This window comes from Oryx dammah, unplaced genomic scaffold, assembly GCF_014754425.2.
Source record: "Oryx dammah isolate SB20612 unplaced genomic scaffold, SCBI_Odam_1.1 HiC_scaffold_10, whole genome shotgun sequence".
Classification (NCBI taxonomy): domain Eukaryota; kingdom Metazoa; phylum Chordata; class Mammalia; order Artiodactyla; family Bovidae; genus Oryx; species Oryx dammah.
Window position 1 is genome coordinate 23,350,754 of NW_024070194.1, and position 12,756 is coordinate 23,363,509.

Below are 12,756 nucleotides of genomic sequence, written 5' to 3' on the forward strand. Positions count from 1 at the left end.
AGATGGTTGGATGGCATCACCAACTTAATGGACATGAGTTTCAGCAAGCTCCAAGAGATGGTGATGGACAGGGAAGCCTGGCGCAGAGTCAGATATGATTGAGTGACTGAACAATAAAGGGGTTAAGATAGGATGTTATTTAGATGGGATGTCAGGGAAGCCCTCTGCTGAGGCTGAGAGGAGGTGAGGGAAGGAATCACCTAAAATGAAGGCATAAACCATGTAGCTATTTGTGGAAAGAGCAGTCCAGGGGGAGGCAGTGGAGGTGGGAGGAAAGGATTAGATTCAGAATACAATCTGAGGGTAAAGTCAGATCAGATGTGGGTGTGAAAGGTGAGGGAAGTCAAGGTTACTACAGTCAGGAGTGCAGAGGATGACAGGGGAGTTGAAGGAGTTAATGTCTGAGAGAGAGGTGAGGGTGGGGAACGCAGATCAGATGATGGTTCCTGCAGAACAAGGGGAAGGACTTACTTTTCTTTTGAGTGTGATGGGAATCCCAGGAGGTTTCAAGCAGAGGAGAGATGTGATCTGTTGTGTATTCTAACAGGATCTCTAGTTGCAGAGTCTGTTCTCTAGTGCAGAACAGACTTTCAGGAGTCAGAGATGGAGTAAGGCAATTTAGTGGTTGGTGCAGACATTCAAGTGGGGGATGATGGTGGCTTGCAGGAGGGTGGTGACTGGGACCAGAAAACTAAATTTGTCTGAGTAAAAACAGTAAGTGGTACAAATCAGGAAGAAGACAGTCAAATAAATGACTGACATTTGGAAGTAGATCAGCTCTGCAGTCAGCTGTTGTGTCTTCTTGGGGGAAGCAGCTTCCATTCTCCAAGTGAAAAATGAAAGTGTTAGTCTCTCAGTTGTGTCCAACTCTTTGAGACCCCCGTGGACTGTAGCTCGCCAGGCTCCTCTGTCCATGGGATTTTTCAGGCAGGAACACTGGAGTGGGTTGCCATTTCTTTCTCCAGGGGACTTTCCTAACCCAGGGATGGAACCCACACCTCCCGCATTGCAGGCAGATTCTTTTCCATCTGAGCTAAATTTGCAAAATGGGAATGATAATGGAACATATTTCATAAAACATTTGATAGAGTGATATGAAGTTTTTCACCCAGGATCCAGCACACAATAAACATTTAATAAATGTTATCCAATGAGCCAGACTGCTAGATTGCAGTACCATCTCTACTGTTCACTCATCTTGGTCAAATACACTCTTCTGTGTGTCTTTGTTGCTGTTGTGCAGTCCCTAAATCGTGTTCTACTCTTTTGCGAACCCATGTACTGTAGCCTACCAGACACCTGTGTCCATGGGATTTCCCAGGCAAGAATACTATAGTGGGTTACCATTTCCTTCTCCAGGGAGTATTCCGGGCCGAGGGATAGAACCCGCCTCTCTTGCTTGGTAGGCAGATTCTTTACCACTGAGCCAGCTGGGAAGCCCCATGTGTCTGTTTACCCATTTGCAAAATGGAGCTATCAAATACCAACTTTATAGGGTTAAGTCTTGAGGATTAAATAAATTAATACAAGTAAAACATTTACAATAACGTTCCATGGAGCAAGCACTGCATTAAGTGCCGACTATTTCTACGAATATGTTTTAATCTTATTTCGTAATCTCTTCTCCTACCAGCATACGCCCACCCTATTTTGCAGAAGTCTGTGACTCAAAACAAAGGTAGCCTCTCTTCAACGATGCTACCACCTACGTATAGCACACCTACCACCTACAGAGAAGATGGAGATCCTGGCTTTGAAGGACCTGGCTCGCAGGGGTCCTGCCCTGCCCATGTTCTGCCTGGCGGAACCTTTAAGAGTCTTCCTTCTGTTTCCAGCCGGGCGCTCTCGTGAGGGAGCGCGGGAGTTGGAAGTTACTTCCGGTGGCCACACCCCCGCCCCTGGGTATCTCCATTTTGGTCGCGCAGGTTGACATTAGACCACAACCTGCGGAGTAGCGGAGAAGAGTCAGCAGTATTGTGAGGGCCCTGTCGGCTCACCGCACTTTCTTCCTCCCTTCCTCCGCCCGCAGAAGCCAGGGTCGCCCATGGCTGGCTTGGAGGTACTGTTCGCGTCGGCTGCGCCGGCCATCACCTGCGCGCAGGACGCGCTTGTCTGCTTCCTGCACTGGGAGGTGGTCACGCACGGCTACTACGGCTTGGGTGCCGGCGACCAGGTACGCCACGGAGCCAGGGTGGCATGGGACCATTGTGGAGGCGGGAGGCGTCTTCTGCCCGGATCCGAAGACCAGAGGCCTGGTCCAGAGTGCCCGACCTTCCCCCTTCGCACGTCCGGGCCCTGAGGCTCCTGACACCTTTGGTACCTGTAGTCTGCGGCTCAGGGAGGTGCTCTACTGTTGCATTCTAGCTGGCACAACATGATTTGAAAAACCATGGTCAGAAACGCGCTCCAGCACCGGCTGGCGTTCTCCCAGGCTGGAATTGTGCCCTCTGGCACCGAGACGGGGGTAATGAGCTCCCTTGAGCACTCCTCACCTACCCGAACCCCACCGAACTCCTTCACAAGCAGCTGGGTGGGGAGAGGGCTGTATTCAATACCACCCTCCTACTGTACTGGAGCGTTCACCTGGATCCAAGCACCGTATAGAGGGACGCCAGTATAGGGGAGCGCTTGGACTCAGCTCCAGTCAAGAGCAGAGGGCTCAACACCCTTCACTCTCTACTGCAGGGCCCCGTGCTGCCCACTCACCGTTGTCGTCTTGAACTCAGGCTCCAGGCCAACAACCACCTCCCCAACATGCACACACATGCATCCTGGGTGTGAAGGCCAAGTAAACTTTGCTTCACCATAGCTGTCCCTACAGTAGCAGCCTCTCCTGCTCGTTCTGAGACTCTGCCTCTTACAGGCCCCAAAGAGCCCCAGAACTGCCAGGGCCAGCCTGCCTCACTTGTTTCTTGGCTGTAACATTCTCCCATCTTCCCTGCCCCTTCCCTGTGACTCTCCCTCACACTGTCATTGTACACATCAGCTTCCTGTGAGCACTGACTTGGACCCCTTCCTGCACAAATCCTGTCAGCGGAGACACTTTCACAGCCTAGAGACCTCAATCCATGTGGATCATTGCCTGCTCTTAACCGCCACCTTTCCCCTGTCGTGTACTCCAGGCTTCCAAGTTTTAAGAAAGAACATGATTTGGTCTAAAAAAAAAATCCCTGACTGAATCTCAGAGGTGCACACTGTTTACCGTGCCACATGTTGAGTTCATGCAAAACAGAAGTTCCTGGCTCCAGGCCTCTCGGGGGAGGCCCCAGGAGAGTCCAGATGGGGCTCTAGAAAGCATTGCCAACTGTCCATCTGTCCACCCCATTGTTAGGTCAAGCATGTGCCCCTGGGGGATGGGTGTTTGTGTTGCGCACTAGAGCGTGGTGTATTTCTGCTTCTCTCTGCCCTTAAATGCTTCTGGGGCTCAGGTTGTGCTTGTCCTCCTCTCACTTCTGTGTTTACTTTCATTCAGAGTAGAAGCCTTTTGGAGGAGTATCTTTCCTATTAGTTTATTCAAGAGAGGTTTTAGTTTTCCAGCATGGAGCCAGCAGACTCAGCTGAGACCAGCAGTGTTTGCAAAGTTCAGAGAATGTTTGTCTGAAGCAGCAGCCTCCTGCTTCCCACCCTTCTAGCGGTGATAAGAGAGAGAGGAAGGTCCTAAAATTGTGTACTTGATCATTTACTATGTTGACAGTTAAATAGAAAGTTAAATTGTCTCCTTTTCTCTTTGGTTCTATATTCTCTGGTTCAGGAAAATTGTATACATAAAACTTGATTAGAAGAACAATGCATTTTCAATCAAAAATTCAGTATTGAATTTGGATTTCTCTCTTGAAGTCAGCACCACACCTCTTAAGAACTGTACAGCTCTGTCAGGTGGTTTAGGCGGCCCGGGAATAGAGATGGCCATAGGCTTGAGTTCAAGGATTTAGTTTTTGTTGTAGGAATCTAAAGATTATGACAAAAGAGAAAAATATCTGAAATGATCTTTTTGAGACACATTTTAGCCCAGGGATACTGGGATGGACTCACTGCCATGAAAGAATATTTCCAGCCCCAGGATTTTGCCTAAGGGGACAGCTATCTTTACTTTGTGAGGTGAGCATCTTTAGCCATAACACAGGCAACCAGGAGCTCTGAATGCCAAACCCAGCTCTGCACCTGACTTACCATGACCTTGGGCAAGTCTCAGCTCCCTCTTGTTGTTGTTTAGTTGTTAAGTCATGTCCGACTCTGCTACCCCATGGGCTGTAGCCTGCTGGGCCCCTCTGTCCATGGGATACCCCAGGCAAGAATACTGGAGTGGAATGCCACAGCCCCCTCTTAGCTCTTAGATTATTCTCATCTAAGCCAGTTAAACTACACAACCATGTACTTTGGCTACTTTCCAGTTGTAGCTCTTTGGGAGGTCTGATATTGATGTCCTGGTCTAGAAGGCAGTTGAATGCCATGTTTGATTTGATATCACCAAGGCCAGTCTCTTTCAGTCCCACCTGTTTTCCCATATCAGGGCAGGCACTGAGCTGGGGAGCACTGGTTCTGCTACAGTGAGAGGTATCAGCCCCGCCAGACCCCAGTAGTGTCTCTTGCTCTGGAAGCCAGATGTTACGGGGCAGTGAGCAGGCCCAGTTATATATATATTCCAAGAAGAAATTCTGGTGGGTTGAATGCTGTACATGGAGAGTATAAATATAAATTCAGAGGCCCTTGATACAACAAAGACAAGTCATATTATCAAATTCTTGGCTTCCAAAGTAAACCATAAATCCAGGACACTACACATGTTACAGGAAATTTACCCAGCTAGAGGTGAAGGGATAATTTCTCTTTCTTAAGTGGAGTTGGCTGGTAAGTTTCACTTTTGTTTTCTATCACTTTCATTTCCCTGCTTCAGGCCTGTGAGTTTCCTTGTCATTCAGCCAGTTTTGAAACCAGGCCAGTTGTAACATCTTGAATTTTACTCGGCACCGCTTTCCTCGTTTGATTTCTGAGGCCTAGAGGCGACCAAAGAGGAGAGGCCCACAGTCTCTCTTCTTGGCTTCCCGTTGTCCTTGATATCTGTGAGGCTTGTGTTCCTAGACCTTTGTGTTTTGTTGTTGTTTTTCATCTTTGGTCCTACTCCTTCCCACTAGTCTCATGAATACAGATCTTCCCAGTCCACTTGCTCTGTGTTTAGCTATAGACATATGCATCCATGAAAATAATATAGAGGGTTTTTTTTTTTCATGTGTTTTAATTATTCTTTTTACATAAGTGGTACCCAGCTGTAAATCTCATTTTTAAAAAAAAGTTTCTTTGTCATGTTGTTTATTTTTACCTACAATACTGCAATTAGATCTAGTTGTTTCTTCTCACTGCTGTACTGTGGGCATATTGTGCAATTTGCCTCTGCTTTGGTGACCCCAACAAGCCCTTGTCATATTCCCTGTGCCTCTGTGTACAGAATTTCTTTTAGGAGTGGAGGTTTTGGGTCATGGGGTAATTGGCTTATCTGATGGCACTAAATATTACCAAGTTGCTCTCCAAAGGGGGTTGTATGAATGTCAACAGTCTCCAGCAGGACTTAGAGGTTGCTATTCTCCTTACACCCACACAAACACCTGGCAAAAAATAGAAAAATGGATAACAGCAGTCGGATGGGTGGATCCCGGTATCTCTGAATGCTAGTCAAGTTGAACAGCCCTTTATACAGAGTTAGCTGCTCTTACCTTTTGCCAGTTTTTCAAGTGGATTACCGATTTTTATTGTTCATTTTTCAGTCATTCCCTTTTTGTACTAGCTATTCATTCTTTTTCATTTGCAGCCACAGCACATAGCTCATCCTAGCCTGTGGCTGCCTGTTCACTTTGTTAGTAGTAGCGGTTATTGATTGGAAGCTTTAAATTATGAGCAGTGTCAAAGATAGCATTTTTTTCTTTTGTGGACCTTGTTTAAGAAATCTTTTCCCACCTGGAAATCAGGTTTTGGGTTTTTCTATAGAAATAGTTTGAGAACTGTGTCACAAACATTAGTGTGTAAAAGGAAAGTCCTCAGGTTTGTTTGTTTTTCTTTTAAGAAGGGAGGACATCACAACTCCCAGTGATGCATTTTTACATCCATTTGGTTGGCAAAAATATTTTAACTTGGACAGTAGCAATGTTGCTGACTTGAAACAAGAACTTTGATACATCGCTCATGAGAGTGTAAATCCATACCTTGGGAAACAATTTGACTTTATCTTATAAATTAAAAGTTCTTCCCCTAGATATATTTTATAAAAGTTCATTTCTGTGTTACTAGATGTGTGAGCTACTCTGTGTGCAAGAATGTTCATAGCAGCGTTATTTTTAATAGCATAACAAATAAGTTGGAAACACCCCACATATCCGTCAAGTAAGTGTAACTTGCAGCATATTCATGCAGTGATGCATTATGTGGCTGTAAACTGTGTAGCAATGGAACGCACTGTTCATCAACTATAGTTATGGATAACTCTCAAGACAGCATTGAATGAAAATGACAAGAGTGATGCCATTTAGATAAAATTCAAAAACATTTGAAACAGCTTATTTTTAGGATTTGTATATAGTAACATAACTATAAGGAAAAGTAAGGAAATTTTTAAAAATACAGACTAGTGACTACCCACAAGGGAAGAGAAGGGAGATTCATTAGGGGTACACTACTCAAGCCATGTTCTTTGTCTTCAGCTGGTTGTAGATACCTAGTTGTCCATTTTATAATTCTTTTTTTATCTTGTACGTATGCTAGATTTTGTGTTTGTATGAAAGTTGTTCATAATTTTTGTTAAACCACTACAGTAGTCTGGAGAGTTGTCATTAGAATCCATTTTTAGTCACCACTTTCATGATGCCTTTGCAGTTGGCCAAAATTCCAAACTTTGAGAGACACTGTCTTTAGAATTTCACAGTATTCCTTGAGATGACTGGCCTTATTCTTGGCAGGGAGATGGAGAGGAGATTATTCAACCAAGACTGTAGCTTCTTAACAGGTTCCAGTGCTGTGTCACAAAGGCAGTCAGGAGTGAGGGAGAAACACTGGAGCTGGCGTCCAGAGACCACAGATCTCTCACTTGCTGTTGGACCTTGGCCGTTTTACTTCTCCCGACCTCCATGTCCTCATCTGTAAAGTGAGGGAACAGGATTAGATTATCTGTAATTTCCTGTTTTCAGATCTAAAGTCATGATCTTTCTCCTCTCTGGTGTCTTCTCAGCCGGGTCCCAATGATAAGAAATCAGAACTGCTGCCAGTGGAATGGAACAGTAATAAAGACCTGTATGTCCTCCGGTATGAGTCCAAGGATGGGTCTAGAAAGCTCCTCGTGAAGGCTGTCACTGTGGAGAACAGCATGATCATCAATGTGCTGGTGAGTCTGTAGTCACAAAGAGTCTGATGTTGGGAATGAACCTTGGGATCGCCTTTTGGAAACCCATTTAAGAGCCCTTGGTGTATGTGAAGCCTTTACATAGTGATCCTACTTCTGGAACTTTATTCTAAGGCCAGGAGCCTAAATGTAGAAATGCTTTGTGTTTAAAGATGTCTACTCCTACTCCTTATTATTGTAAAAGGAAGTGCTTGCCATCACAAAGGAATAGTGAAGTAAATTAGGGTAGATTCATTCAGGGACAACTTGGGAGAAAACAAAAAAAGCTTATTGTAGCCCTAGGGGACTGCTTTTAGTTCTTTAGACTTGCATGGCTCACAGCTTTCTGCTGCCTCGAAGCCTTTATTCTTCTCGTTTTCCCTCCTGGAAAGCTCTTCCTCTCCACCTTTGCTGCCTCACACAGGTACAGCCCTTTAGCCTGACTGACTCCCTCTTGTTTTCTTTTCACTTACTCAGAAAGTTCAGTCAGTCCTGACTGCTTCCTCTAGTCTGTCAGAAAGATCTAAATTATGCCTCTGCTTGATCATTTTATTTTCTTGCCTGGTACTTGACATGGTTTGCAATTAGTTAATTACATTTATGCTTTGGTGTAATATTTTGTATTCTGCCACTATAGCAGAATGTTCTGTAGTCTATATAACATGCCCTCTAAGCACCCTGAGGGCAGTGACTCTCTAAATTTGGCCTGGTTGTCTGGATTCATATAAAGATTTCAGGCAGTCTGTAGTGTTCTGCACTTTGCATTTTTACCTTGATATGTTTTGGAGGTCTTTACATGGCAATGCAAATGACTATGCCTTATTCATTTTAACCACTATGTAGTATTCCATAATACAATAATTTATTTACCCCTCTTCCTTTTTATGATCACTTATATTGTATATCACTCAAGGTTCTTAGTTTGAAACAACGAAATCCCTTTAGGTTCATTTGAATAGTCGGGTTTATTAAAAGAACTGGGATAACTGAGTTGTCAGAAGGGCTGGAGAAGCAGTTCGAAGGCTGAGCTTCCAGGGCATTGCTCCAGACCATGCTGTGGAAACCAGTGCTGCTGCCGTCAGCCCAGGGCATTAGGTACTGGCTGGCTGCCAACCCAGGGGCCCCTTCTCATGAGCCACTGATGTTGTAGCCCCTGTGCCTCTGCTGCTGCCCATAATGGCAAGATGTCTGCTCCTTACTCAGCCTGTTTATCCATGCTACTCACCACCAAGTTCAAGTTGTGCATCTTTTTGGGACTGCATTCACATGTTTGATTTTAAGCTGCAAAAGAGCTTGGGAAGGAGGTTTTTCTGGGCTCTGCCTCAGAAAGGCATTATTCCTAAATCAAGAGTTGTCCCCAAATGCTCAACGTGTATTTCATCTGTTACAAACAGTCCTTGTATATGTCTCTTGGTGCCCATGTGTATTTCTTTAGGTTGGATATAAAATTGTTCTTCTCCCCCCTAGTCGCCCACTTACTCACTCATTAGACCAGAAATACTCCAGTCTCTCATTTTCTGTTTTTTCATTTTTCTAGGAACATGGCTCACAGCAAGTGTCAGATTTGACCCTGAACTTGAATGATTATATCGATTCAGAACATCTGGTTGACTTCCACAGGTATTTCCAAGCGATGGCTTTTGCCTGGGAAAAAAGAAGAGAGAACCAATGGCCAAACATAAGGAATGGACTTGAGGTGTTAGAGAATGGAGGAAGGTTAACAGAAGGATCCTTCTCTCCTGGGCACTCTGTTCTTTCTGTTTTTAATTTATTTTAAGAGAAGATTCATGTGGAAAATGCCCCGTGAAATAAAATGATGCAGTCAATAGACCACAAGTCTGCAGGGTAGAGATGGGGCCAGGCCAGTGACCTCTTAGGATAAAGTATACCTACTCTGGTACACTCCATTCCCCAGTTTTTTGTTTTAATGGACTTTATTTTTTACAGCAGTTTTAGGTTCACAGCAAAATTGAGCAGTAAGTGCAGTGAGTTCCCTGGGACCTCCCTCTTGCCCCGCACTCTCAGCATCCTGCAACAGAGTGGTGCGTTTGTTATAGTTGAGAACCTGTGCTGACACACGTTATCACCCAGATTCCCTTCTTGGTGGTGTTGGGGTATGTTTACTTTTGTAAGAAACTGCTGCACTATCTTCCTTAGTAGCTATACTATTCTGCTTTCCCACCAACAGTAAACGAGAGTTCCTGTTGGTCTGCATCCTTGTCAGTGTTTGAGATTTTGGCTGTTCTAACAGCTGTGTAGTGGTATCTCATTTTTGTTTTCATTTGCAGTTCCCTGATGACATATGATGTTGAATATCTTTTTATATGCTTTTCTGTTGTCTTTGCATTTTCTTTGGTGAGGTATCTGTTCAGGTCTTTGATCCATTTTTTAATTGAGTTGCTTTCTTAAGGTTGAGTTTTAGGAATTCTTTGTATACTTTGGATAACAGTCATTAATCATATATGTGTTTTGCAAATATTTTCTTGGAGTCTAACTTGTCTTTTCATTATCTTGACTTTTAATTTTGAAATTTGTAACCCCTCAGAAAAGAGGGTTTGCAAAAAAGTACAGTGAACACCCATATACCCACCACCTAACTTGACCAGTTTTTAATGTTTTGCTCCATTTACTTACTTTTTCTGTATGCTTTTTTGTTCTTGAACCATCTGAGAATTATTTCCAGACTTTATGAACCTTAAGCCCTAAATATTTCAGCATGTATCTCCTTGTTCTTATGTAGACGTCCTCCTGTGTAACCTTAAGGCAGTTATCACACTCGGGAAACTTAGTTCTGATAGATTAATGTCATTTTGTACACAGTCAGTGTCCAGGTTTCTGCAGTCATCCAAGTAGTGTCCTTTCTGGGTAGTCTTTCAGTTTTCAAGTTGAGGTTTTTGGTTTTTTTTTACCCAGCCAAATATCACACATTGTGTTTATTTTCATGTTTTTTCAATTACCTTTAATCTAGAAGTTTCCTAGACTTTTATTTTTCTTAGCATTGCTATTTTTGAAGACTTGAGGTCAGTTGTTGTATAGAACATTCAGATTGTTTCTTTATCATTTGATTCAGGTTGGACATTTTCAACAAGAACTCTGTGTAAGTGAGGCTATGTTCGTCTGAGTGTTTCATGTCAGGCTCATGACATCTGTCTTGTAGATTTTGTTCAGTTTGGTCGCTTGATTATGACAGTATTTGCCACCTTTCTCTCCAGTAAAGACATCTGATTTCCTTCAGGTTTTGATTTACATTTATGAAGTTTGCTTTTTTTTTAAATTTATTTTTTATTGAAATATCAACAGTATTGTGTTGATTATTGCTGTATAGCAGAGTGACTCAATTATACAATGTAGACATTGTGTATCATATTCTTTTCTGTTATGGTTTGTCACAAGGCATTGAATGTAGTTCCCTGTGCTACAGAGTAGGACCTTCTTGTTTATTCATTCTGTATATACCATTTTGCATCTGCTAATCCCAATCTCCCAGTTTGGTCCTCTTCTACTTCCTCCCATTGGCAACCAGCGGTCTATTTTCTGTGTCCCTGGTTTATAAGATTTGTTTTTTGACTCAGGATATGACTCATTTTAAAATGACAGATTTTTAGGAACTCCATAGAGTCCTGCTCGCTCCCTGCTACCTCAGTCTGCCTTAGCACTTCAGTGATAGCTCACATTGCTTTTCTCTCACAGACAGAGAAAAAGAGACCTAGAACAGCCTTCCAAGGCCCTTGAGTTAGTGACAGGATTGGACATTAAGCCCCAGAGCCCTGCCTACTTGGACCAGGAACCTGGTTATCCTTCCTATTGGAGCCTTTGCCTTCCATGACTCTTCCCATGACATGTGATGAACACACAATGAGGCTGAGGGCAGGGTGGGGTGGGGTGGGCCCAGAGGAGTCAAGGCCCTGTGCCCCTACACCCTCACCTCTTTCTAATGGGGTGGTAAACGAAAAGGGGCAACTCAGATGCCTAAAAAGCTTAGGCCCAAATCGCGGAGACAACGCCGGGCTGTTGGCCCCCTTACCCAGGTCCGCCGGGCGGCCTGTTCCCACCCTTGCAAACAGTCCAAACGCTATCAGGGCCATCGCCGCCATTGTCGCTGCCGCCGCCACCACCACCACCACCACCAAAATACTGTGTGCAGGGTTACCAACCAGCAGAAAGCAGCTGACGCCTCGTCTCCTTTCTTCAGGGTCTACAAGAACAGCGAGGAACTTCGGTCTCGTATTGTGTCTGGGATTATTACACCTATTCATGAGCAGTGGGAAAAAGCCAATCTAAGTCCCCACCGGGAGTTTCCCCCTGCCACTGCCAGAGAGGTGGACCCACTCCGGATTCACCCACAACACCCACATACCAGCCGACAGCCTACCTGGTGAGTGCACAGCCCACAGAGGGCAGCCCCAGCTTCTCTAGAAGGATTCTATCCATGACTGTCCTGCTGCTTGACCCCTCTCTGGACCCCCCACATCTCTTCAACAGAATTGTCAAGAGTCTTGGTATTTGGAGATAGGAAGTGGAGATCTGAGTGGAGCAGTGAGTTCTTGTACTGCTGCTAGTCACCCCAATATCTTAAGGCTGCCTGCATCTTTATTTTAGAGGCTACACAGAGCCTCTGACTCCCCCAAGGGTCAGTGCCTCTGAGGCATGTGTGTAGTACTCCAGAGTTGCTGCCCAGCTGGTTCAGTTATTCATTCCAAAGCTGTTTGTACAGGACTCTGAATCAGGCTTTTGGGGAAAATGCAAAGATGCAGAAATACTGGAGGTTCCTGGAGGGGATGTCGTCTCAGTGTTCCCTTTCTTTGCATTTCACTTCATTGTAGCCCCCAGTCTCTTTGACAATGTGAAAACTTTTCCAGAACAGCATGAGGTCTGAACAAGTCACATCTAAGATCTTTGCAGATGAGGATGGCAGTATTTAGGACTGGAGACTTCTGCTTTGAGAGAAGACAAGGAGCAGAGATGCCGTAGTCTCTAGCTGAGATGGCACTTCCCAATTTGGAATCCACAGTGTGGTAGTAATGGTGGGCTTGACAGGGTGGAGAGGGAGGGCTCACTGTGCAGCCATAATAAGCACTCAATAAGTGTTAACTGCCATTGTTAATACTACTGTGTTGCAGTTGTATACCTTTGATTAATTAAATGGGAAATCTATTACTATAATAAGTAGTAATTGGCAAGTCTCTTTGACAGTTTTTGGAAATACTGGTTTCTGTGGGCAAAGTGGAAATTGATAAAAAATCTTGAAAGGTTGGGAACAGCTTGTCTGATCTAAACCCCTTATTTAAGATGACTTGCCTAAGGTCACCAGCCAGTAATAAAGAGCCGGAGCCGGAGCTAGGGGTTCAGGTGTCCTCACTCTAGCCCAGTGCTCTGCTGTGATGTAACCAGAA

General features: G+C 44.4%; 1 protein-coding gene across 1 annotated transcript in view; it reads left to right on the forward strand.

The window, feature by feature from the left end:
• The first annotated feature begins 1,850 nt into the window (after positions 1–1,850).
• PSMF1 (proteasome inhibitor subunit 1) overlaps positions 1,851–12,756 on the forward strand; it is a 40,779-nt gene continuing 29,873 nt past the window's right edge. Inside the window, exons 1-4 of the mRNA XM_040247645.1 lie at positions 1,851–2,173; positions 7,214–7,366; positions 8,901–8,983; positions 11,556–11,738. Of these exons, the coding sequence (XP_040103579.1) occupies positions 2,045–2,173; positions 7,214–7,366; positions 8,901–8,983; positions 11,556–11,738 (548 nt within the window). The 5' untranslated portion in view covers positions 1,851–2,044. The remainder of the gene's footprint in view (positions 2,174–7,213; positions 7,367–8,900; positions 8,984–11,555; positions 11,739–12,756) is intronic.